Source organism: Ambystoma mexicanum, chromosome 2p (assembly GCF_040938575.1).
Source record: "Ambystoma mexicanum isolate Mex_15411 chromosome 2p, UKY_AmexF1_1, whole genome shotgun sequence".
Lineage (NCBI taxonomy): Eukaryota > Metazoa > Chordata > Amphibia > Caudata > Ambystomatidae > Ambystoma > Ambystoma mexicanum.
In genome coordinates this window covers 1,221,928,570-1,221,952,588 of record NC_090923.1, presented here as the reverse complement: position 1 = coordinate 1,221,952,588, position 24,019 = coordinate 1,221,928,570, and the positions used below count along the sequence as shown (strand labels likewise).

At 49.0% G+C, this 24,019-nt stretch overlaps 1 protein-coding gene across 4 annotated transcripts in view; it reads left to right on the top strand.

The window, feature by feature from the left end:
- TFE3 (transcription factor binding to IGHM enhancer 3) overlaps positions 1 to 24,019 on the top strand; it is a 237,049-nt gene that overhangs the window by 33,783 nt on the left and 179,247 nt on the right. The window contains exon 1 of one of the 4 annotated variants that reach the window (XM_069645492.1): positions 6,934 to 6,977. The exons of the other annotated variants lie outside the window; for them this stretch is intronic. Coding sequence (XP_069501593.1) covers positions 6,949 to 6,977 — 29 coding nt within the window. The 5' untranslated portion in view covers positions 6,934 to 6,948. Of the gene's footprint in view, positions 1 to 6,933; positions 6,978 to 24,019 lie in introns of those variants that run through there. 4 annotated transcript variants of the gene reach the window in all.

Genomic DNA, 24,019 nt, shown 5'->3' with positions numbered 1-24,019 from the left:
AACAGAGCCATCTGGAGAACTTCCAAAAACTCATCTCTTCGACTACTGCCAGAATAACAGGAAGTTCTGCTCTCTACCCACCTACCATTCCACAAGAACTCTCATCCCCACTCTGGCGCTTAGTCAGTAGTCAGTCGACTACTGCTTGAGCCTCCCTGTGTGCCTTCCCCTCTCCTCCTTCGCACGCCTCAACAAAGTATCAACTTTATGACTCACATCTTCTACAACCTCTTCTATTCTTCACCCACCTGCCCCCTATGCCTCCACTGTGCCTTGCTCTCTATGCACTACCGCTCTCTCTGCACACTTCTTCTTCAGGTGTTTGAAAGCCATTCAGGGCTTAGCACCATGGCCATACCAGGCCCCTTCTCTCACTCCCTACTCATCACCTCATACCCTGTTTTCCAGTAACCTTCTGAATGTCACCACCGTCCCTTGCTCACCTTATGCATCTTTCAGAATCGGCTCTCTTGGTCCCTCCCCACTGAAACGCCCTACCACCTGGCCTAAAAAACAGCAACACTCCAGATAGCCCTGAAGCGCCATCTTGTTCATATTGATAGTATCCACATTATCCCCGCACATGCTCCCCACATCTTAAACCCCACCCCCACCTGTCATCACTGTCCACAGACAGAGGTGTGTTTCAACAGCTTTTCTGAATTTGCTCGTGCACAAAATTGCACCGAAATACGTACTAACCCCACTGCTATGTTTTTTAATGTATTGTATTTTATTACGTTTTGTATTAATCTTTAATTTGTTTATTAAATTGAAAACATTTCTTTAGTCTATTTTACATTGTCTCTACTTAGTATGTGATATTATATTTGGTTCATTTTGTTGTTTTAAGTCTTTTTTCAATTTATCATTAATTCCTTTTCCATGTTTGTGTTCATTTAGCCTGGACATTTTATAAAAGCCTATGACCCGACACTACCCTTAAGAATTCGAGGGCAAGAGACGGGGTCATTGCCACCTATGTTCTCTCTTGTTATAGACTCCTGACCCTCGAAGGCTTTTTCCCTCCAAAAAAAAAAAAACAGGGTCCACCCATTCTTGCATACCACAGACGGAAACCTCCATGTGTCGTCCTGTCATCACCCGGCTCCTTTTTCCACTGCAAGATTCATTTGCAATGCTTCTTCTACTCGTGGGACGGCCCCGGATGCTGTGTGTACCTTTTTGTGTGTATGTTTTGGCGAAACACCGTGTCCTCCTCATTAAATATACAAATACACTAAATGGTCACCGGGGCTGCCGGGCAGGAGCAGCATTCAGTTAAAGGCGTGGCTTTCTTGTGTTTGCCATATGGAACTGTAGATGGGCAAGTATCAGCAACAGATACCCTTTCCCACCAAGGGTTTCCGAGTGACGTCTGATCTGCAGCGAGCCAGGAGTCCAAGGTGTTTATAATGTGACTCGGAGCTCCTGAGTGAAATGAACTCCTTGGTGAGAGGTGCTGTCCTGAAGCAGCTTAGCCGCAATACAAAGCGACACGGACGTTGGGAGTTAAAAGAATGCAGATTATACTGGAGCTGCTTACACCAGGGCCAACTAAGGGGAACTTGCCTCAAACACAGGATGTCTTCACTTTGGGTACAAACAAAGGCCCCTATACTATCTTGCTGTGATATATAGCCTCGCGACTTAGGTAATGCAAGAGTCCCGGGAGGATAGCTCTGCGGCAACGTGCTCGACTTGGAGGCAAGATGACAAACAGCAGAACAGGTTCGATCCCTGGTCCGCGCCTGGAAACCTCTGGGTATTAAGCACGTTATAAATAACCTATCATGTCAAGACCCACAGCAAAGGCCACCAAGAGGCAGGCAATCGTAGTCTCTACGGCAATTTGAGGGAGAGTCTCTCACCCTCTTCTCGTCAACCTCTTTGACTAATCACAAGGGTCTTGTACCTAACGTGGAGCTCTCCTGATCCTCATGGCCTCCTCCTAAACGCCCTGACACATGCTCGTGCTCCGCCCAGGCCTGTTCCTTCTCAAGTCCTCCAGGCTTCTCTCTGTAGTTCCTCTGCTCCTCGTCACTGTCTGCCTGTTTGCCATGCAAGGTCGTCAGTTCAGTAATTATTGTGCCTGCATTTGTAGATCGATGCAGCCTGGGAGGAAAATATGTTTGCTCTTTTTTTCTGTGGCAAGATGGTCAACATGTTCCACTTGCCATAGAATCAGAGGAACATGTTAACAGTGATGCGTTTAGACAAATACTTAAACTGTTTATTAAAAAAACAAACTAGATTGTGGCAATTGTTGGTGTCTGTAAATCGCATATCTGCGGTAGTTGCCGCATCCATCACCTCCAATGAGCCAGTGGGAGTTTTTAGTCTCAAGATCCTCAGGGCTAGTTCATATAGCAAACAGTCACAGACGTTCACCAATTTAAACCAGCATTGGCAATGCCAACAGTCTGGGCTTTTGTGAAGCATGGGAAAGGCACTTGCCAAGCAGGGCCGTAGTGGCATTAACTGGTCATTGATAGTAGTGGGTTCAAAATTGTGCAATTACATGCGCATCTAATAGCAGTGCCTGGCAAATGCCTAATACTTATAAAAAAGCCAAAACTGTTGGCTTTGCCAATGCTTGTTTTTAACAGGACTTCAATGAAGGACCCTCACAGTGCTTGTAAATCGAGTGGCTGAAGGCAAACCTGCTTAATATAGGTTTATTACACCAGTAACTGGTTTGCCACTCCAATTAAGTCATTAACTCTCAAAGACTGCTGTGAAAAAACACAGGCAGGCACTGTTTGATGATAAGGCTTGAATAAAGTGAGCTCAAAGAGTTCCCATGAGAAGGTGATTTGGGATGGGGGGGCAGGAGCCGGGTGGGAATGGCCATAGGGATTAGGATGGCCAGGGGCATTTAATGGGTGGGCAAATAACCAAACAACACCTACAAGGTGTGTGGCCCTCATGCCATTTCGCCCCCATCTGCACTCTTATGCAGCAGTTTTGGTTTATACGACACCTAATAAACCAAACCAAAACGCGTTTCTGTGCTCTTAACACCACTCTGCAGACTCTGCCTCTACAAGGATTAAAGTCTTCCCACAAAAAGCAGGGGCTGGGAATTTCAGGAGGGGGTGTGGGGTGTTTCTGAGAGGGCCAGTTGCAGGGAGCTGAACAGAGGTAAGTGGTGTCATTGCTGGAGGGCAGAGGAGACAAATGGTTGATGATCTGGAGACCAAAAAGATTTTAAAAACCGCAAACGGAGACAAGAATACAGGGTACGCCCCCCTGAATCTGCCTGCTGTTCCTCCTCATCACCACCTTTCTCTCGACCACCTCCAACCTCCGCTCCAACTCTTTGGCTACTTCTCTCCAGGCCCCTCCCTCCCTCCTGCTCTAGCTACTTCTGCTCTGTCTCCTGCTGCCACCATCGCTCCTTCTCCTCCTCCAAACTCCCAAAACACTCTGATTTCTGTATTGGGCGCTAGCTCTTATGTAGCATTTGGCATGAATTGTGCATTCCTAATTGGTTAAAGAGGTCACGTGGTGGGCCTGGGCATGCTTCCTGGCTTTGTATTGCTACCTCCAGGGAGAACGTCTCCAAATGGGCCCTGCACCTTGTTGGATCCCATTCGAGAAGGTGCTTTCTGACGGCTGCGCTGCAGCTGCTTCTCTTTGTGTCTGCATGTTGGTCGAGGGCCTACCAACCAATCCCCGGAGTTTGTTTTGGCACACTCCAGAGGCGAGAGTGTGTGTGTGTGTTAAGACGAGAGACTGCAGAACCCTTCCTCCCACCTATGGATGTGCGAGGATTGTTTCTCTCGTTGACTTCAATTAGAAAAAGGGCTGGAGGGGTCTCCCCCCCCCAACCCCTGTACCTGCAGCTATGAGGGAGACACGAGCTCTCCTGCATCCAGCTCTCGCCTCCAGTCTGGGAAAGAAGGGGAGCTCTCTCTGTGTATCCTGTGGGTGCATGGGCGGGGGCTGCACCTCCCTCTGCCCCTCTGGGTGTTGAGTGGGCAGGATCACCATGGATGCCATTTTTGGTGAGTGGAAAGTACTCCTGTGGGCTATCCCAGTCTCCCCCAATCATTGTGCTGTCACCATATGATATGATATGATATATGATATGATATGGCATTTGTAACGCGCCTATACACAAGTGTTTCAAGTGTTTCAAGGCGCGATATCTACAAGTGTGCATATGTACTCCTGTCTGGATATTCTTTTGGTGGGAAGTGGGGATCATGGGAGTGTAGTCCTGCTGTTGGCTGGACCAGATAGCCTGGGCTCATTCCCTGTTCTGATGAGGGCGTGTGCGCGGTGCTTGATTTTTAAATAAATAAATAAGTGCCAGGGTCCAAATATTTTCTAGCACGCCTGTACCGCATAAGGGCTGCCGTGCACTGTCCACCGTTGCTCCCCACACTGACAACTTATTTGGGGTTACAGCTGCAAATCCCACTGCCTCATTGAGGGGGGTGGTGTGTGCACCACCCATGGCAGATGTGTGATTTACAAATACCAGTCAAATTAACATAACTGTAATTGTGTCTTGAAATGAGACCTCAAATGTTTGAACAGCTTCTGTAGCCATTATCACTTTACTCTGATTCTATAGGTGGCAAGTGGAACATTTTGACTTAATAGCCACTGAAAACAGAGCAAAGGTGCTGTCAATATAATAGTGATGGACAAAGCAGATACAATCATCACTGATTTTCTTCTTTAGGCTGCCACTCAGCAAGGCCCTCTTCCCTGCCCATGGATATTCTCTTCTTTTTCCCCTGTGGTGGTGCTGTTGGCTGGCCATTGTCTTGCTGTTGTTCTCTCTGTGCTGAGTGCCCCTCAACTTCACTAAAGGCACTCACTGATGGCTATGCAGCACCATTCGCAGTCATTTGCAAGTGTGGGTTTAAGACTCGGCCAGTTGGTGGCCTGGCACATGCCTTCGTATTGGTGAACCCCTTGCCCGCTGCATACCAAAAGAGAAAGGGGACTTTTCCAGTTTAGCAATCCGTCTGCATGTGGCTGCTAAGTGTCCCCACCTTCAGAGGCACAGAAAAGCCAGAGTAAAAATGCACACCGCCAGCATATACATGTGTGCGCCAGGCTGCCCGCTGAACTAGTGAGCTGTGTCTGGTACCCTGTCTGCCTGCCACAGACGCCTGAGCTATTCACCCTGCTACAGCGGGGCGGTCAGTTATTACATTAGCAGAGCAGCAGCACCAATGACTACGGCAGGGTGCTTGCATGACCAGCTCAAGTGCCCCCTGTTGTCCCCTTCTAAGTATTGGTTATTCATGAAACTGGACATCTGGCCTAGCATCACCTGTGTGGCTCACACTGTGGCTGCTTGTTGTGTGACTAAGACTGACCAAAAGTTTAAAAAATAAATTAAGTGGGCACAATATCCCATCATGACTGACCTCGGACTGAGACAATAAGTGCAGGTGCTCAGAAATAAGTCCAGGGGCTCAACCCTGGCAACCCCCTCCCCCGCATCCCCCGCAAATTAAGGACTGCTTGCGCATAATCCTCTGCTTCCGGAATCGTCCTGGAATTAAAGACTTCCCAAACTGAGCTGGGTGATTTAGCGTGGGGGATACTTCAAGGCTGGACGGCCAGGGATGTTTTCTGACAATGGCCATGAGGTCGCCTCGTCACAGTATCTTGGTGTGGCTCGGAAAGGCTGGGACCTATCGACTGCCGGCAATTTGGGCCTCTCTGCACCTACCACTTGAAAGCGCTGCCTTGGAGTCACTTCGAGTATCTGGCCACGCAGAACGAAGCACGGACACACAAGAAGCCTTTGTGTGTCTCTGTGTTGCCCTCCAGGGTTGTGATGGCAACAGTAGATAAATGGGACTTTGTTTACTGTTGAAATTTTAGGTCAGCATGCGTGTTTGTAAGCAGGTTTCTGGTATAGTGCTTAATACTGTCCTCATGCCCTTTCAAAGCACTGCAAGGGGGTGATGCTGGAAGCGAAGCAGAGGGCGATAGGAGTGGGACAAGCGTCCCAGGCCAGGGGTTGTCTCCCTCGGACCCCTCCGAACCCCATCCTGTTCCCCGGCTCTCACCTAAATGGTTAAATGTGGTTGCAAAGTGATCTCGCGGGGTGAGAGTCGGGTCACTTGTGTTTGTTGGTTATTTCGGAGGCTCGAGAGCTGGCTCTGATCCTGGGTTCAGCTCTAGACGAAACTTAGCGTGATTCTTGGCAAGTTACTTTGCTGTGTCATTAAATGTGTGTAATGTCAAAAACAACTGCACACAGAATGATTTAGCACCGTCCCAATTACATTCCCGGCACAGCTCTTACAGCCGATATCAAAAGTCTTTTTTCCTGTGAACCGATCTTCACAGGGACCCCTGCGCTAACCCCCCCCCCCTCCCAACCCCTTCACACCCCTCTGTATGTTGTTCGAAGTACGCTCAAGCTATTGCTGTGACGCACTTGCCTGGTCCTCCAAGGTAATCGAGCGAGGGAGGGTGGCTACTGTTGGTCTATTTCTGATTCATAGGAGGCTGGCTGGCTACACAACACATTGAAGGTGACGAACGGGTGAACAAAGAGAATGGAGGAGGCACCCCGATAACCGGGGCAGGGGCCTTCCTCCTTCCGCTCTCTCGCCCCTCCCCCCACAGGGGCAGGGGAGAGGGCGGCAAGGTGAGCAGAGGAGAGGGCGCCAAAAGCCCACAAAAGCCCGCGAAGGGCAACAAAGGAAGAAGGAGGAGCTGGGGCTACATAAGCGGCGGGCGCCCGGCACAGGAACACTTGCAGCTCGTCCAGCAGCCGGGCGCCCGCCAAAATCGGAGGATTTCGTTTTCCAGTGGAGGACTTCGTTGTTGCGGTTTGGGAGTCTGTGATCCCGCGATGCTGTGGCTGCAGGAGTGCTTTTTTCGACACAGAGGGACGAGGAGTGACGATGTTGGGGCGATGGCCAGTGAGGTGTTCCAGCGGGGAGATTTCCAGCGAAGGAGTGGATGGTGTTTCGGCGGGGAGTGTGCTTCGGGTAAGGATCGGGGTGGATATAGCGCCATATGCGCGCCGTTGTCGCTTCGGAGGTAGCTGGGTGCGCTTCCGGATTAATGGGAGAATGGGGTTTAAGTTTTAGCGCTTTTGGTGCGGCGGCGGGCGCACATGGGGTTGGCTCCGTGACGGGCGGTCTCCTCGGTACATAGCCCCTGGGCTGAGGAGTTTGGCAATGTGAACTTCCACTCGGGAAGAAACGCGGTTTAAAGTATCTGTTTAAAGTGGCGCAGCGAGTAGAACGCTCGCTTTGACACCGGTGCAGAGTCTGCTAGCGCAGGTTCGAATCCCGGCGGGGCCAAACTCGGCCGTTCATCCCCCCGAGGTCGATAAATGAGCGCCACACACCGTGGATAGTGATGGGAGGCGCTCGGATACCGGGGGGTTCGTAGCGCGGGATGGGTGCCAAAGTGTGTTTTCTGCGCGGGCACATGGAGCAGAAGCGGGCTGTCCTCATTACTTGAGTTACCCGTTGTTGTGTTTCCCGGTGCAGCGTCGGCGGTTTGGATGGCCTCTTCATGGTGTGGGTCCTGGTGGGGTCGTGTGGCGGCGAGCCCGATTGATTTTTTGTGCTGCAACACAGGCAAACCTAAATGTTAGATCGGTCTCTGTGGCACAGTCAGTGAGTGTCGTGCCTTGTACCTGATGGGTGGGGGGTTCGCGCCACTGCTCCGGCTTCAAAATTCTGAGAGCGTTCAGAGAAGGGGTTACAAATTTTTGCCGGGAGGATGGCTCAGCGGCGGCGTGCTCGACTTGGAGACAAGAAGACACGGAGCAACACGGGTTCGGTCCCTGGGTCGCCCTTGGAGACATCTGGGTATTGGGCGCATTGTGAATAGCCTGTCATGGTGCTAGTTGTCACCAGTTTCATGTATTGTGTTTGGAATTGTGTCCGGAGGGAAGGGAGGGGGGTGTCATTATTGCACTCGGGCTTGGTTTTGGGTCACGACATCTCCGCGCTGGGTCTACGTCACTCCCGGGGTATGTCCCTCCGGGGTACGCGCTCGTATTAAACGACAATAAGGGAGCTGGTCGGCGGTCGATCTTATGGGAATTGCGGCAGGGGTTAAGGTTTTAGGTGCTTTTGATGCAGGGTGTCCAGTCCAACAGCTCAGTCGGGCTAAGCTGCGTTAGGGCAATCGTTGTGGAACTAAGTAGGAGTATACAACTAAGGAAGAATTGTGGGAGTAGTGGTCCGATTTGCACATTAATAAGCGCTGCAGCAGAACTTGCGGAGTAAATTACATATGGCACCTTAGGGGTCGGACGTGGGTACCGGTCTAATGCCCACCCAGGTGGCACATTTTGGGGAAAGTTGAAGTTGGGAGCTGAGGTTGTCCGCAACATGCAGATCAGGCAGGTGGTTTCTGTTAGCACAGCACTGGGTGGGTTGGCACACACGAGTGGTCCCGGGGGCCTAATGGATAAGAAACTGTTCGCCTAATCCGGCGGTGGTTCGGGGCAATCTGGTTTTTAAGGCAGCATTCTTACTTTATAAGGAGGAGGATAGCTCAAGGGGTAACGTGCTCACCTTGGGAGCAGGACGGTACAAAGCACTCCAGGTTCGTCCGCGCATAGAAGCCTCTGGGTATTGAGCACGGTAGGAGTAACCTAACATAGTTCATACACAATTATTAAGAGGCTCTAGAAAGGCGGGCATGACTTCTTCCATTACGGTTGTGCGGGCAGTAGTAGTTGAGGTCAACTGGTTTAGTATTGCAGGCACGGGAGGGCGTCAAGAAAGTGACAAGGCGTAGAAGCTACTATGGTGTGTTACTTCACTGTGCGCCGTGGAGTGTTGACCAGTTACTGTACGGTAGTCGTTAAATTGCACAACTTACGACACATGTTACTGTCAAACGCCTCCTTGGGAACTATTTAAACTGTCGGTACGGAAAGGAAAGATCTGACGCATGCAACGGCGTAGCTCAGGGGAGGAACGAAGATATTGTGGTTGTAATATAACTGGTCAGTTCACTACTTACAGCTGTATAAGCAGGTGTGATGTGCATTAGGGACGAATCAGGGCCAGCTTTTCACTTACGAGGGTTCGCTTAGGGTCAAGGGGCAAGGCACAGTATGGTATAGGCGCAGTGTTCGCTGGTATGGTTGGAGGCCATGATTGCATAAGGAACGGATAACCCCTAAGGTTGGTGTGGCAATGCGGTGCCTTTACAAGTGAGGTCCAGGTACGGGCACAGCTTTAAAGAACTGCTGCAATACGTGCGGGCTGAAATGAAATGGGGCCAGTGGCCGTGTTTAGGAGTTTGCGTCTAATGTTTGGAGCCCATTTGGGTGCATTATGGGAATGGTAGTTGGGCACAGGATTGGTATCAGATTGGCTTTTATTCGGTAAAGTAATGTATGCCAGACGCAGTCATGCCCCTGGCCGGGGTTTAGTGCCTTGTATACCTACTAGACTAAGTCCCAGAATGCGTTTAGGCATTTGCCATGCGCATTTCTAAGTAAGGCGGATTCCATGCAGCTGCTACGCATTGGTCAAGGTGCTCTCTATTGTTTGGAAATGGAAAAATGGCGGCTTTACAGTGAAGACATTTTCTTTCATTACACAGGCATGGGATTGGTTTTTCAAAAAACAAAAGTAATCAGTTGGTTTCCAGTAATGTCCTCACGAATAATGGGGAAGACTTGCTACGAATAGGGATTTTCGGACCATTGAGGTTAGTAGGTGCAAACATGGTGTAAGTGCATGGCCACGGGATATGGTTTCCCGTGGTATTACTATACATTGACGGTAACAGGTGTATGCCAAGGCCATGGAATATGGGGGTATTCACTAGCCATCGATGGTAGCAGGTGCAAGAAGGGTGCATGGCCAGGGGATGGTGCCTGGCGTACCCCTTAGGCGTATACACAGCCCACAACTGTTGGGTTTGAGAGATGGGTGCGGGGATATCTCCTGGGTTGATCGCCTTGGCTTTACGGCAGGGGGGCATATGGCCAGGCGATTGGGGGGACAGCCCCGGGTACGGTTGCGTGGGGGGGGCACTGCTGCGCGTAGTGAGTCACTGGTCCCTCTCGCGGGATAGCACGATAAGGGCACGGAGGTAGATGGATACCTTTGTAGGCGGTCATACTTGAGCAGAAACTGGTGTTCTCGGTATAGGGTATAGGTTAGTTGACCAGGGGGTAAAGGCTGCTGGGGCGCTCAGGTCAGTTGCGGGGCCACCGAGGTGGACGCACAAGAGGGCATACCCTGCAAGGCAGGAGGTCCAGGTTGGGGGCAGGGTGGGGTACCTTACCACGGCATGACCTAGTAGTTGCAAGGGCACCAAAGCGTGGGAGACGGCTCAGGCTATCCATTGGGCTGCTGAGGTGGCCACGATGGAGACACATCGCAATTTATTGGGGATTGTGTGCACGGGTCAGTTAGGTTGGAACAAAGATAACACCAGTATGAATTGGCCAGGGGTGAAGGTTGCTGGGGCACGCAGGTCAGTGGCTGATGCACAGGAGGGCATACCCTACAAAACAGGTTGTCAGGGTTGGGTCATGGTGGGGTACCTCATCACTGCAGGGCCTGGTAGTTGCAAGGGCAGCGATGCGGGGGAGAGGGCTCAGGCTATCCATTGGGCTGCAGAAAGTGGCCAGGAAAGTTACTAATACACATCGCAATTTATTGGGCTGACGCACAGGGGTCAGTTCAGTGGAATCAATATAACATTACTAGTATGTAGCAAAAGGGGGATAAGTTTTGAGCCAAAAGACAAGTCAGTACGTACAGTAGCTTTGTGTATAGACTCCACTACTCGGGAGTTGGACCAGCGCCTCTTGGGAGCCTAACACGGCAGGGGCGTCTGGTGGTGGCAACGAGGGCTCCGCTTCCTCGAACAAATGGCTTTCTCTCAGCCCGAAAACAGCTGTAAGGGCAGGGAGGTATCAGGCACGGAGGGTGGAGAGAGTTGTGTCCACGAAGGGGATGGTTGGATAATGCAAGGAACGGAAGCGGACCAGCGCCTCTTGGGAGCCTAAAAACGGCAGGGGCGTCTGGTGTCGGCAACGAGGGCGCAGCCTCCTCGAACAAATGGCGCTCTCACACCCCTAAAACACCTGCAGGGGCAGGGTGTTACCAGGCACGGAGGTTGGGAGAGTTGGGCCTAGTAAGGAGATGGTTGGAAGAGAAGGAGGCAGTTGGCTTCAAAGCAGTGGTAGAACCAGGAGCCGGTGGTGCGAGAGCAGGTCAAGGAGGATGGAAATGTGGGGTGGGACTGAGGTACCCCAGGATCAGGCACAACTGGCTAAGGTGACATCCCTGGTCAAAGAAGGATAGAAGGACGGGCACCGGGCAGCAAGGTGTACACGGAACTTCTAGAGCTACAAACTAGGAAAAGGGGGAGCCACGGTGGGCGGTAACCCACCTTTGGCGTGGCGGGTTGTGGCAACCTATGATAAGACAAAGACTCCGAATGAGCCATTGCTAAACCGGAAGGGGCTTCGCCCATTCTAGACAGCGCCTCCTGGGAGCCTAAACGGCGGGGGTGTCTGGCGGTAGCAATTGGGGCTCAAACTTCCCCCCAACAAACGGCGCTCCCCCAGTCCGCAAAGACCTGCAGGGGCAGGCGGTTTCTCAGACTCGAAGGCCTTGGGGGAGTTGTGCCTGCAAGCAATATGGAGGTAAAGGGGGAAGCAGGACGAGGAGCAGTCGCCACACCTTTTGGAACTAATTTTTAATACCTGTTTGCAGTGGTTATGTATATGTAAAAATAAATCTGCGGCCTTGTTATGCCAAAACAAGAGAAATGTCTCATGAAGCACCTTACTGGAGGGGAAAGGAAAGGGGCTTGCAAAATGAGAAATGGTTGATACAAATGGCATAGCTAATGGACAAATGCCCAGGTTATGAAGGTGACGAACGGGTGAACAAAGAGAATGGAGGAGGCACCCCGATAACCGGGGCAGGGGCCTTCCTCCTTCCGCTCTCTCGCCCCTCCCCCCACAGGGGCAGGGGAGAGGGCGGCAAGGTGAGCAGAGGAGAGGGCGCCAAAAGCCCACAAAAGCCCGCGAAGGGCAACAAAGGAAGAAGGAGGAGCTGGGGCTACATAAGCGGCGGGCGCCCGGCACAGGAACACTTGCAGCTCGTCCAGCAGCCGGGCGCCCGCCAAAATCGGAGGATTTCGTTTTCCCACCCTCCCACCCTACAGTTATGAGGAAACCTGGACGTCGTTGTCGCAGGATGACCAGGCGGGTTGTGGCAACCTATGATAAGACAAAGACTCCGAATGAGCCATTGCTAAACCGGAAGGGGCTTCGCCCATTCTAGACAGCGCCTCCTGGGAGCCTAAACGGCGGGGGTGTCTGGCGGTAGCAATTGGGGCTCAAACTTCCCCCCAACAAACGGCGCTCCCCCAGTCCGCAAAGACCTGCAGGGGCAGGCGGTTTCTCAGACTCGAAGGCCTTGGGGGAGTTGTGCCTGCAAGCAATATGGAGGTAAAGGGGGAAGCAGGACGAGGAGCAGTCGCCACACCTTTTGGAACTCATTTTTAATACCTGTTTGCAGTGGTTATGTATATGTAAAAATAAATCTGCGGCCTTGTTATGCCAAAACAAGAGAAATGTCTCATGAAGCACCTTACTGGTGGGGAAAGGAAAGGGGCTTGCAAAATGAGAAATGGTTGATACAAATGGCATAGCTAATGGACAAATGCCCAGGTTATCTAAATTCTGGAGCAACTAGTTGTGATGTTCCAAACTCAGTGCTTTAAGTGGGTCTCCAGAAAAGGCTCCTGACTAGCACCAGCCATGCTGACACCTGAGGCAGTCCGTGTAGTGGCTGCATGGTCACACGAGCTGCCTGCAGGTGTCAGCACTTCAGATGAAAAGAAAAGGCATCGCATTTTCTTTTTTCCAAAACCAAGTGTGGACACCTGCAAGCAGCAGGTGCAACCGTGCAGTGCGCGCTGCCTGATGGCCCTGTACTCTGAAACATGAGGAGGGCTGGACTGCCCAGCCCTCCTTTTGTTTCTGAGTAAATAGCCATCACCCAGCATGAAGCCCCTGGGCTCCTCAGTCTGGCTGATCGCTATTTACTCGGAAACAAAAGGAGAGCTGGGCAGATCAGCCCTCCTCCTGTTTCAGAGTACAGGGCCATCGGGCAACCCTCACTGCACAATTACACCTGCAGAGCCATCAGCAGCTGGCAGCACTTTCATTCAAGGAGCCCGTGGTAAAGCATTGCACCACAAGATTCGTGTCACACCTTTGTGGCCGCCCAGCCCCTTCTTTTGTTTAAAAGGAGGGGCTGGGCACATCATAGGTAATAATGCCAGTGCACCCCAGCTCTAGGTCTTTTAGCAGCCCCCAACCCTTAGGCGAGGGGGGGGGGCTCTCGATAGGGGGCGTGGCCTAAGCGCACCCATAATTATGCCACACCCCTAACGAGACCCCACCCCCTTGATTTCTAATCCCACTTAATGCACTGCCCAAGCTCTTTCGTCCCTGCTTCCCTTTGCACGCGGTTGATATGCAGGGTCATTCTTCACGTTGGTGTCCTCGTAACTGCCTGTCGGCCCAGGTTGCTTTTTCATTCATATTTAGTCTGCATGATTGTCATATTCTAAGCTTCATTCTGCCTAGATAACATTTCCTTATTAGCAAGTAGGGGGGAAAAGCGCTGCCCAACCAGGAGGCGGGGAATGCGGGCGCAGTCCATCAATCTGTGCCCACGTTCCATGTTGGCTTCCTGAGGCTCTCCCTTGGCCGCCATCTTCCCATTGCAAGCCGGCGCCATAGGACGTGTCTCCTTGCCCCACTCAACCCATTCAACTTCCGACACAACCCCTACACCCCCAATCAGAGAGGTCTTTATGGGAGGGCAAAAGGGGAACTTGCCCCAGAGCCCCACCTTGAAGGGGGGCTTTACAAGGCTGCCTGATATAAAGACCTCAGTTCAGTGGTTAGCAAACTTAAATATGACACGTCGGGGATAATTTATGGGGCGCTGCTGAAGCTCTAAACCTATATCCCGTCTGTTGTTGATATGTGCATTCTGCTCTGATCAATTCATCCTGCAGAGCTTTCAGTGTTCACTGTGGCATACATAGTTTGCGTATTGACTACGACACAACTCCTGTAGAAGGCACACCTTTCTGTGGTATTTATATTGATCATGCATGCTAGCCAAAGTTGAAATGCATATTGATACATTTGAGTGCCACAGTGGTTCAGAAGATAGCTCAGTGTGTTAAGCACTCATGCAAGATTACAATACCACATTTAAGCAAGATTGACTTAACCTTTCCTGTGTCTAAAGTTTATAAACCTGCATGTATATATACTTTGCTTTGTAGCACAATAGGTGCTATTATCTGAAATGGACCTGTACCACACACTGGTTGCTATAAAAAAACTAACATGGCGCCAGTATGGTGACGGTCTTGAAATTGGTTTGTTCAGATGCAGACTTGTAAAACTAGGCAGCCACTTCCAATGATGAGCATAAAGTGTTATTCCGGGAGGTGGTTAGGTATCCGAATTCAAGACTGTGGAACCAAAGCATTCATGATTGTATCCTGGCTTTGCCAGCAGGCGATACAGTGATCTTGGACAAATCATCTTATATCACTGACATTACTGTGCTGTCTTCTGTGAAAAGGTTTGCCTTCTCACACGCGGGTGGCATTGGTTAGCCCATTACATTATCTTTCTTTTTCTGTAGTCCATTTGAGTGGAAGAGACTTTAGACAGGAGAAAGCAGGCCAGATGTTGCAGGCCTCTGACGAGCATGTTTTAAGGTCTGCTCATTTGACACAAAACATTGTTTGCTTTTCTTACCAAAGGTTTTTTCTATAGATTTAAAAATACCAATTTCACAAGCCAGAGTTTTGGGTTTATTTAAAGCTTTCAAATACAAAAGACAAACCATATACCTCCCTTTGTTGTTATTGTTATTTTGCATTTATATAGCGCCTTATATACCATTGGTATGGTCTGAAGGCGCTGGTAGGTTGAACGCCCTTGGGAACCGAAGTTCAGATCAGTAGAGAGAGTAGAGAGAGTCAAAGGTGTGTGTGAGCACCGGATATGTGTGCAGCAGGTGCGGTATTCGTGTAATAGCTGCTTCTTAGCGGTAGGTGTGGTGGTTGAGAGATCGGGAGTATGTGTTCGTTCTGGCAGGATTTATCCAGACCGAAAGTGGCTGCGTTAGGCCTGAGGAGAACGCCTGGCTGGGGGGTGTGTAACCAGCAGTGTTTATTTAGAATGATGGGGAGTGTGCGGCAGATGTTGGTATGAGAACAGTTAAACCGAATGGTGTCATAGTATCTCTGTGTTCTAGTTGAGTGGTGGTGTAAAGAAGAGGGTAAGCGTATGGTGGGTTATATGCTCTTTCAAACGTTCCCTTCAATTCAAACCATATACGTCGCGCAAGTAGGCCTTTCTCAATGCAACTTTATACAGGGAGGGTATTAGGCATAAATCTAAAAACAACTTTGCACAGAGAGGTTGTTAGGGAGATCGGTCGGTTCGGCCGGGCACGCTATTAGACTATTAGGATATTGGACACACTTCTATATTCAACCTTCACAGCGAGGCTATTGGGCACAGATCTAGATTCAACATTTCACAGCAAGGCTACTAGGCACACTTCTAAATTCAACTTCTAAATGCACTACTAAATTCAGCTTTCACATGGACGCTATTGGGCACACTTCTAAATTCAACTTTCCACATAGAGTATATTGGCTAGGGTTCAGAATCCTGAGTGTGGTGCATGCTAAGAATCACATATGCTAACAATCACATTTCTGTCTGGATTTGGCGCAGGCTAATCTTTGTGGTTCTCTCGGGGTATGGTACTTGTTAACATTATACTGCAGGCAGTGTATGCTGTCCAGCCATGAATTGGTTTAGGCTGGTGGTCACATATCCTTCTAATAATGCATGGTGTAGGTCTGTAGCAGTCTAGGCCATTGAAAGGTAAGTGAGAGTGACAGGTGCTTTCTGGAGTAGAGTAATTGCTCTACCCCCCACACATGCCAGCACTTACAGTTTTGTCGGTGTCTGGTGGCTTCATTGGCTTCCCCTGCGGACACCTGCAGACACATCCTGGAGCCACCAATGTTGGAGCCGCCCTTTGCCTTGGGGCCCCTAGCCTCAGGGGCTGCCGGGCAAGGGGATGCCCTGAGAGGGTTTATGATATGTGGCTAGGAGACCAATCAAGGGGGCGAGGCGGGAGGAGGGAGGGGGAGAAGGAGCTGGGGAGATGCAGCGGCGCGGGCCGCGGGCTCCAACGGATGGTCTGGGCTACCAGGCCAGGCCCAGAGGGCTCACTGGCCTGGGGGCACTCACCTGCAACGCTCCGGATGGCAAAGGAGCATGCAGGGGGCCCGCTGGTGGGATACCCAGGAAGCAGGGCTGCAAAGCCCAATCAGGCTCCGGGGGCGGGGTGGGAGGCGGGAGGAGGAAGGGGGATAAGGAGCTGGGGAGATGCAGCGCTGCGGGCCGCGGGCTCCAACGGATGGTCTGGGCTACCATGCCAGGCCCAGGGGGCTCACTGGCCTGGGGGCACTCACCTGCAACGCTCCGGATGGCAAAGGGATGATGGAGACAGTGAAGCTGGAATCATTCCCACTTTCCAAGTCAGTTCTATACAATAGGATTATTTTAGTTCATGGTAAGTACTAGAAAAGAAAGTGCTACAGTGCATACATTGCAAAGTTGGCACAAATCCCAGCTTCATTGCTTAACCGAGCATCTCCTGTAATCTTGTATTGTCTAACATGTCAAAATTGCCAGTCGCTAAACCTTTCAAATTGTCGCCCTGCAGAGTGAGTTCTTCCCACCGTGTGATCTTCAAAAAATCCTCACTCGTGGTTCCACTGGCTATAATGTTGCTTCCTTTATAATAATAGTAAGCATTGATATATTGCTCACAACAGCCACGTCATTCTTTGGTCTCTAATGGCAGCACTACTTGAAAACCATATCCCTCTTCTTTTCTCAGACTGTGTGGATATGGACACCTTCCTAGAAGCTTATCTTCATCCACCATCTATGGTTTGATATGTGTAGCTTTCTCCTTGCTTCCAACTGGTCTCCTGTATCCGTGCTTGAGCACTTTTGCATTCTGTGAGGCAGATAATCTGAGTCGTCTGTCTATTCTAGATTATGTGCACCTTTTTGGTACGATCTGTGTCCTACCTTTATGCTATGGCAGGTATACCTTCCCGGTGGCTGCACTTGATAAATCGTGTCCTGTACCTATGCTAGAACCCAATTACCCTCACTGTGGACTGCTAATGTTGGCCATGGAATGCTCCATGTTTATCTTTCTGATAACCGCAAGCATGATGAAGAGGGGACTGAAAGGGGGTATACCTGCTTTTTCTGAACTCTGTGAGGCAGCATATCAAGCGATTTGTTGTGATTGTGACGAGGTGGGCGTGACAAGATATTCTGGATCCCTTAATTTTACTCGAGGAAGGGGTGTCCCCAAAGGTGCCTGTGCCTCAAAAGTGCTGAAGATGGCCCTGCCCCCAACCTGTACCTGAATTCCACATCCCTATCTCCTGGTCCTGGAAATAGAAAAAAATCGTCGTGCCTTTACTAATTCCAATCGTGCCAATATTGGTTGGTTCGTTTTGGTTTCAAGGGAAGCAAGACCATGAGCCACACGAAGCCGGATTCCCTTAAAAATAGAAGGCAATCGGCAAACCAGGCAGAGGCCAAGGGGGCTAAGAGCAACCACTCATGTTTGGGTGAGAGCAGGTGTGGTAACGTCCCTGAGCCCTCACTGTGGCCTCCCCACCTTACGCTTGGGCTAGTGGGTCATTACAGACCTTGCCCACTGTAAGGAACTCATGGTGACAGCAGTAAAGACAGACACAAGGGATCACAGTTCAAGGGTGTTTATTAAACTGTATAGGTAGGTTGGGAACACGCTTAATCTGAACCTAAATCTAAGATGGGAACATGCTTCGACCATCAAACAATAATAAGGCAGTCCTAGGGGTGTCATTGTCAAATAAAAGGGCATATACTAAAAAACCTATTGCCAATTCTTATGCTAAATACAAAAAGAAGCGTGGGATATTGTTCATAGGAAAGAAGGAAGTGTTCAAAAATAATAAGTCAGGATGCAGTACTTTGGGTCTCCCTTCCCCATGTTTTCAGGACAGGATAAGGTAAGATTTTGGAGCACAGCACATGAACAAGCTTTCCCAGCACAAGCTAACAGTTCCGCTCTTAACAATCAGGGCCTTCGGTGGTTAAGTCTCTTTTCTACAAAAAGTCTCTTACCACCATGGGCCTGAGGTATTTGAAATTATAAACACATGTTTTTTTCTGCTTGCACGTTGGGTGGTCCCTTTAATCCTTGGATTACCCTCTTCCGGGTGCAGATCCCTAGAAAGTTCCTTAATGATACCAGGACCTCCAATAGCTATATGTTCCTGCTTTCGAGGACCTGACATGTTCAAAGTAAAAGTTTCAACAATCTCTTCTGTGATATTCACGAATCTTAATGTCCTTTTGAACAGTTCGCTGTGTACATCCCTCAGCCGGGTTCACTCTTGTCAACACACTGTATTTCAGGACTTTAGACTTTGCCCCCTTTTTATTGGCATCCCTCTTTCGGGTTCACTCTTGCCAATCTTGCCAATATTGGCTTTCTCATTCAACTCTTAAGATGCAGGATTAATTTCCCTTAGCTTGACAATCATCTGTCAGTCAAAGACTTTCGACTGTACAGAGGATTTTACAAGAACCCTGTATGACCACTTTGACCCGCTTCTCGTCTCTCCCAAGGCTTTCTGGTTATAGTAGTTTGTACAATCTGGAAATCGCCCAGGGTTTCCTGAGTGAGCTCCCACATGATGCAGGACTCCTCTGTTGCTGGTTTTCCCCGTTTTACATGAATTGCTCTTTATGCTTTCACAGTTGAATTAGCTGTTTGCTACTTTTCGTTCAACACAGTTCGGTTTCTTATCGACTCTCCACTCGACTCACCGGCTGTGATGAACCGCTTGGTTTTCTTTCTCTTAAGAGTCAAGGTTGGTACCACGGAGGCAAGCGTCTCTCCCTGGCTTGGTTATCAGTGGAGGAGGGTCTGGTGTACCGTTGACATCTGCTGCAACACACGCTGACTATTGTCTGCGGTCTTGCGATTCCTTCTGCGGAGGTTTCATGGGCCTTGGTCGGAAAGGGCAATGTTGCTTCTGTCCTTGTCACCGTCTCGGTATGCGCCGTCTTTCTCCTCCTCTTGAACTGCCATGCTGAGTTAGCTCTCAATACATGCGGTCTGCCTTGCTCGTCTTGCGCTTTTGCGCTCCACCTTTTATCCGCGTCGGAAAGGGGGGGGTAAAGTGTTAGTGTATACTGCGTGGTTGGTTGGGGAAGAGTGGTCATAAGAAGGGGGATACCGTGTCTCACCCGTCGGTGTCCCATTTCCACTCCCGAGAATCCCCCCATCCAGGTGATCCTTCCTTACTGGTCCACCCCCAGGAACTGGATCCAATAGCGATGGCCGTGTCCTGACCACCTGGATGACAGACCCCGGGGACTGGTCAGGGAGACACCTTCAGGTTTCTCACACCACCCCAAATGCTGTGGTAATCATGATATTGTCGACAATAGGTTCATCCTGCTTTTCTGTCATAGTCACTTTGGTTCTTTGACCTTTGTTTACTGTGATATTCAGTGCCAGTCTACCTGTTTGTGATGTCCCAAGCCTCATTGTGCGGGGCAGGCTTTTGTTGTTTGTGATGTCATAAGGGGCATTCAGTGCCTATGACATTGTTCACTGTTGACCTTCCTGGTCAGTCTTCATGTTTGTGTTGTCGGAAGCATCATCCTGAGGCAATATTAACCGAGGCAGCGGCCGACCCTGTCAAAGCTCTGGCCCTTAACTTGGGCGGGGGTGCTGTTACCGGCAGGGTCCGTCCTCTGCCGAAGTTTGCATCGCCATTAGCACCTGTGTAGTTCCCTGCACCGGTGGTAAAAAAAGAAAATTACAAAAAAAGAAACTTCCCTTTACAGTGCGGCCTCGGGCCCTGGAGTGCTGGTGTGCCCGAAGACCCATTTCTGTGTTGATGACTGATGTCATCAACATTGAAAACCGACTTTGTGGACACCAGCTGTGCGAGGCAGCAGGCTGTGCTGTAAAGGTAAGTTTCTTTTTTTTTTGTTGTTGTTGAAAAAAAGGACACCATTAGCACTTGTGTAGGAAACTACACAGGTGCTAAGGTGATGGGGAGCGGGGAAGGGAAGAGGGCATTGGCCAACTATGGTGCTCGGAACGCAGACATGTACATTACTATAGAGCCTGCGTTCCGAGAATCCTGATTGGACAGCACCCAATCCTAGGGTGCTAACGTGTGCATGATCTTTAGGTTCAGTCTGTATGTCTGTATTATTAACGTCATTCTGTGGGGTTGGGCCAGGGTCGGATTGGCCCCTCTGCCTTTCGGCCCTTGGCCAGGCCGAAATCGTCCCTGGGGAGTGGGGGCCAGTTTCTGGCCATGCATGGGCCAGTTTGGAATAAAAGAAAACAGAAAACAAAATATTAGTTTTTCACTTTTTAAATTTTTTTTTTAAAAAAAAGCCTTTCATCCTTCTTAGGTCGATAAATGAGTACCAACACAGGTTGGGTGATATTGTCTGCATATTTGTTCTATAAAAAAGAGCTTGAGCGTAATTGCTATACAATAACATATTACCATTTGACCTTGGACGTCTGCTTGCATTCACAGTAATTTAGTTTTCTTAGGAGCAATGCTATTTGATGCCACTGCCTATTTTCTCAAGGGGTGAAAGGTTGTGTTTCATCACTTCCCGGGATGTCACTTTGGGGCGGGGTCAAATGACATCACTTCCGGTGATGTCATCAGAAGTCCAGGCTCGTGAGGCGAGGGGTGGGCAACTTTTTTGAGGCGAGGGGTGGGCCACTTTTTTTTGGGTGACTGGGCCTATTTCTTTTCACAGTCCGACCCGGGGTTGGGCCTCTCATTATGGTTACATTTTCTTCAAAAACAAGCGCATATGCATTCCAGTACATTCCTGTAACGGCAGGACACACAAGGGCCTGTATGATCTCACCCGATCCTCGTGAAGGAGCAGGCTTGTTGTTCACGGGCACCCACCTGTAACCATGCACGTGCGGCACAGCCTGATCCTTAATGGACGATTCAACGGTGCCCACAAAGGAGCAAATAAGGCTGAGCTGGCCTTGCGCTTTTGCAAGGACCGCAGCCTTCCCAAAGTGCCCTAGTCTAGCATTCTACACTGCCCTCGGAGTTAATGGTTATGGTCTTGTTTCTTGCAGGTTAGGGTTGGTCATCAGCCCTTTCACTTATTGCTAATGCTTTCGCTAGTTATTGATTACAGTCCAGAAAATGATTGCATGTGGTCTTGGATGTTTGTGGTCTTGTAAAATGTTACTCTTTATGGTCCTTTTTTAAAATCAGATTACGCCATTAATCAGATCACGCCAATGTGATATTTTATTTATTTATATGTATTTGGTTATAACATTAACCTTTACAATAAAAATGAAGAAAGAAAACAGATCTCTAAATAAACTTATATTCCAATAGAAGAATTCAACACATTATGAAACAAAAACAAATAAAAAACCATTCATTAGTGTATACAAAGCTTAAAAAACCAAAGCATCATAATACAATTCATTATATACAGAAATTAGGTGTTTAATAAAATGAAGAATGAGAATTTGATAATTTGATACATACATTAAAATAATAAAACACTACAATGTTTTACAAAACACTGTATAGATCTATTCTGTTCTTGTTAATTCTAATAAGTCTAACGCCAATGTTTTCGAGGAGGTTTTTAAGGCATCTTATTACCATTTATTTTTTTATTTACAATGTGTTTTTTGTTACTTTTTTTTCTGTGCAATAGTATCACTGAGTCCGCTCTTTCCCCTGAGTCTCAGGGACCTCCCCAACAATAATAGGGGAATCAGTCATCGGGTCTTGAGAATGGGGGGGGCACAAGTGGTTCTACTCCCACTGAAGCCCCTTTAACAGGATCTTCCAACACAGATTTTGCCTGTGGCGAGAACATTCCTTCCCAAAGATTCAGTTATGTATGTTCCTGCATGGTATACTGTGATGTATTTTAAGGTATTGGTTTACCACCTATTAAATTAATGGTTATGGTATTGTATGTAGTAGGTTATTGATTATGGTCTTGTAAATTCGTGATTATTATCGTGTGCATCTTTGGTTGTAGTCTTGTAAGTATGATGTTTTGGTTTTGTAAGATACAGGCAGTACTCCAGACGAGAGTATGATGTGGGAGCAGTTTACTTCCTGTTTTTTGGAGGTGGGAGTAAAAGGGTGTAAACCAGTGATTCCCATTCCCACTGGGGTTACTTTTTAGGCAGGTACAAATGAATTGCATCTCTCAAACCAATATTGTAATCCATACTTTGCACCTAGTAATTAATACACATTAAAGGATGCATTGGTATCCTCCTAAGTTCTTTCTTAGGTCTGGTAGTAACAATACCACAGCTCCTTCTTGGTGCACTGCTGCTCTGGTACTATTGATCCAACAATATTGATGATCCTGTGTCGTTACCCCTCCACCCTCACACCAGAGAAAATACAACGCACTAGGGAAAAAGGCCGAGCACTCCTCTTGCAAGGAGAACAAGGTTTATGCTCGCAAAAATACGAGTATGCGCCAGCACAGAACTCTGCTTCCACGAAACGCTCTGACGAAAACAGCATAAGCAATGGGTTTTAAAGATAGACAGCGTCACAAGTGACGCACATCAAATGCGTTACAAATCCAGGTACCTGGTTGGTGTGACCCTATACAAATATAGCCTGCTCTATAAGGAATGCCAGACGATTGGTCCCAGCATCTTCTGTCTATCTCCTTCCACGTGGGGATCTTCTTCTTCTGTCATCCAGTACGCAGACTCTAATTGGCAATTTGGTTACACAATTAATTTCATGGCTTTACGGTGCACCTTGTAGCTACTTTCTAGGTTTTGATAACTTCTCAGAGCTACGTGAACCCCTGCTCCTTCCCAGACATGCTGACACCTCCACAACTATCCCACCCGCAGTCTAAATGTGTTACCTTCTCCCTAGCACATTGCAGCACAAATCACACGAACCGATGTTGGAGGTAGCTTGTCCCTGTTCTCTCATCGTCCTAATCGATTGGCCACTTTACAGTTTTATGGCCAGCGGTCTTGGGCTGATTAGTGCACTGAAATGTTTGTGTCCTGGGCTTGTGGGTCTCGGACCGCTATGACATAGAGATTTGGACTGGCGAAGGCCTAAAGCCCTCAGCCCCCTTCTCGTGGGATAACTCTTCTAAGACCCATTCGGCCCTCGCTTGGCCTTGCAGGGCACATTCCTTCTGGGTTGCATGCACTAATGATAAGACACAATAAAGAACTGTGTGTGTGTGTGTTCAAGAAATTAACCTTCTGCAGGGCTGCCAGGGCTGCGAGCAAAGTGCATGAGTACCAATTTCGGTTGGGTGATATTGGATGTAAATATGCGCTCTGTAAAGCACTTTGGATTAAGGCGCTATATAAATAACACATCATTATCATTAAAGCGTGCACACCCTTCTAGCCCTCGGGACAGGATGTAAGCCGACTGACATAGCTATGGCACTAGGCTTTAATTTCAAGATGGTGTCTAACTCCTAAAATGGAGTTTGAGTACACACGTAATGCTAATACCAGAATTCACTACATTTCCACTACAGTCCAGCTTCTATGGTTGCCCCCCCCTCATTCTCCTAGCTCCCCTACAACATCTCCTTCTACAATTGCCTCATCCTAAATCGCTGAGGGGCCTGGGACTTCCACCCCTGCTTCCCAACACCTGTGACTTGAACATGCGGTTTGTTAACTATTTTTTCAGTTTTGAGTGTTTTTTACTCCATATTATTCTTGTTGGGAGTAGTTGCATATTTATAGGGAGTAGAAGTGGCTAGTACACCACTTATCTGTAGGGCTGGGTATAGGCTACGGTCTCAAAGCTCAGTCAGAGGCTTTTGTCTTGTCAGTTATTA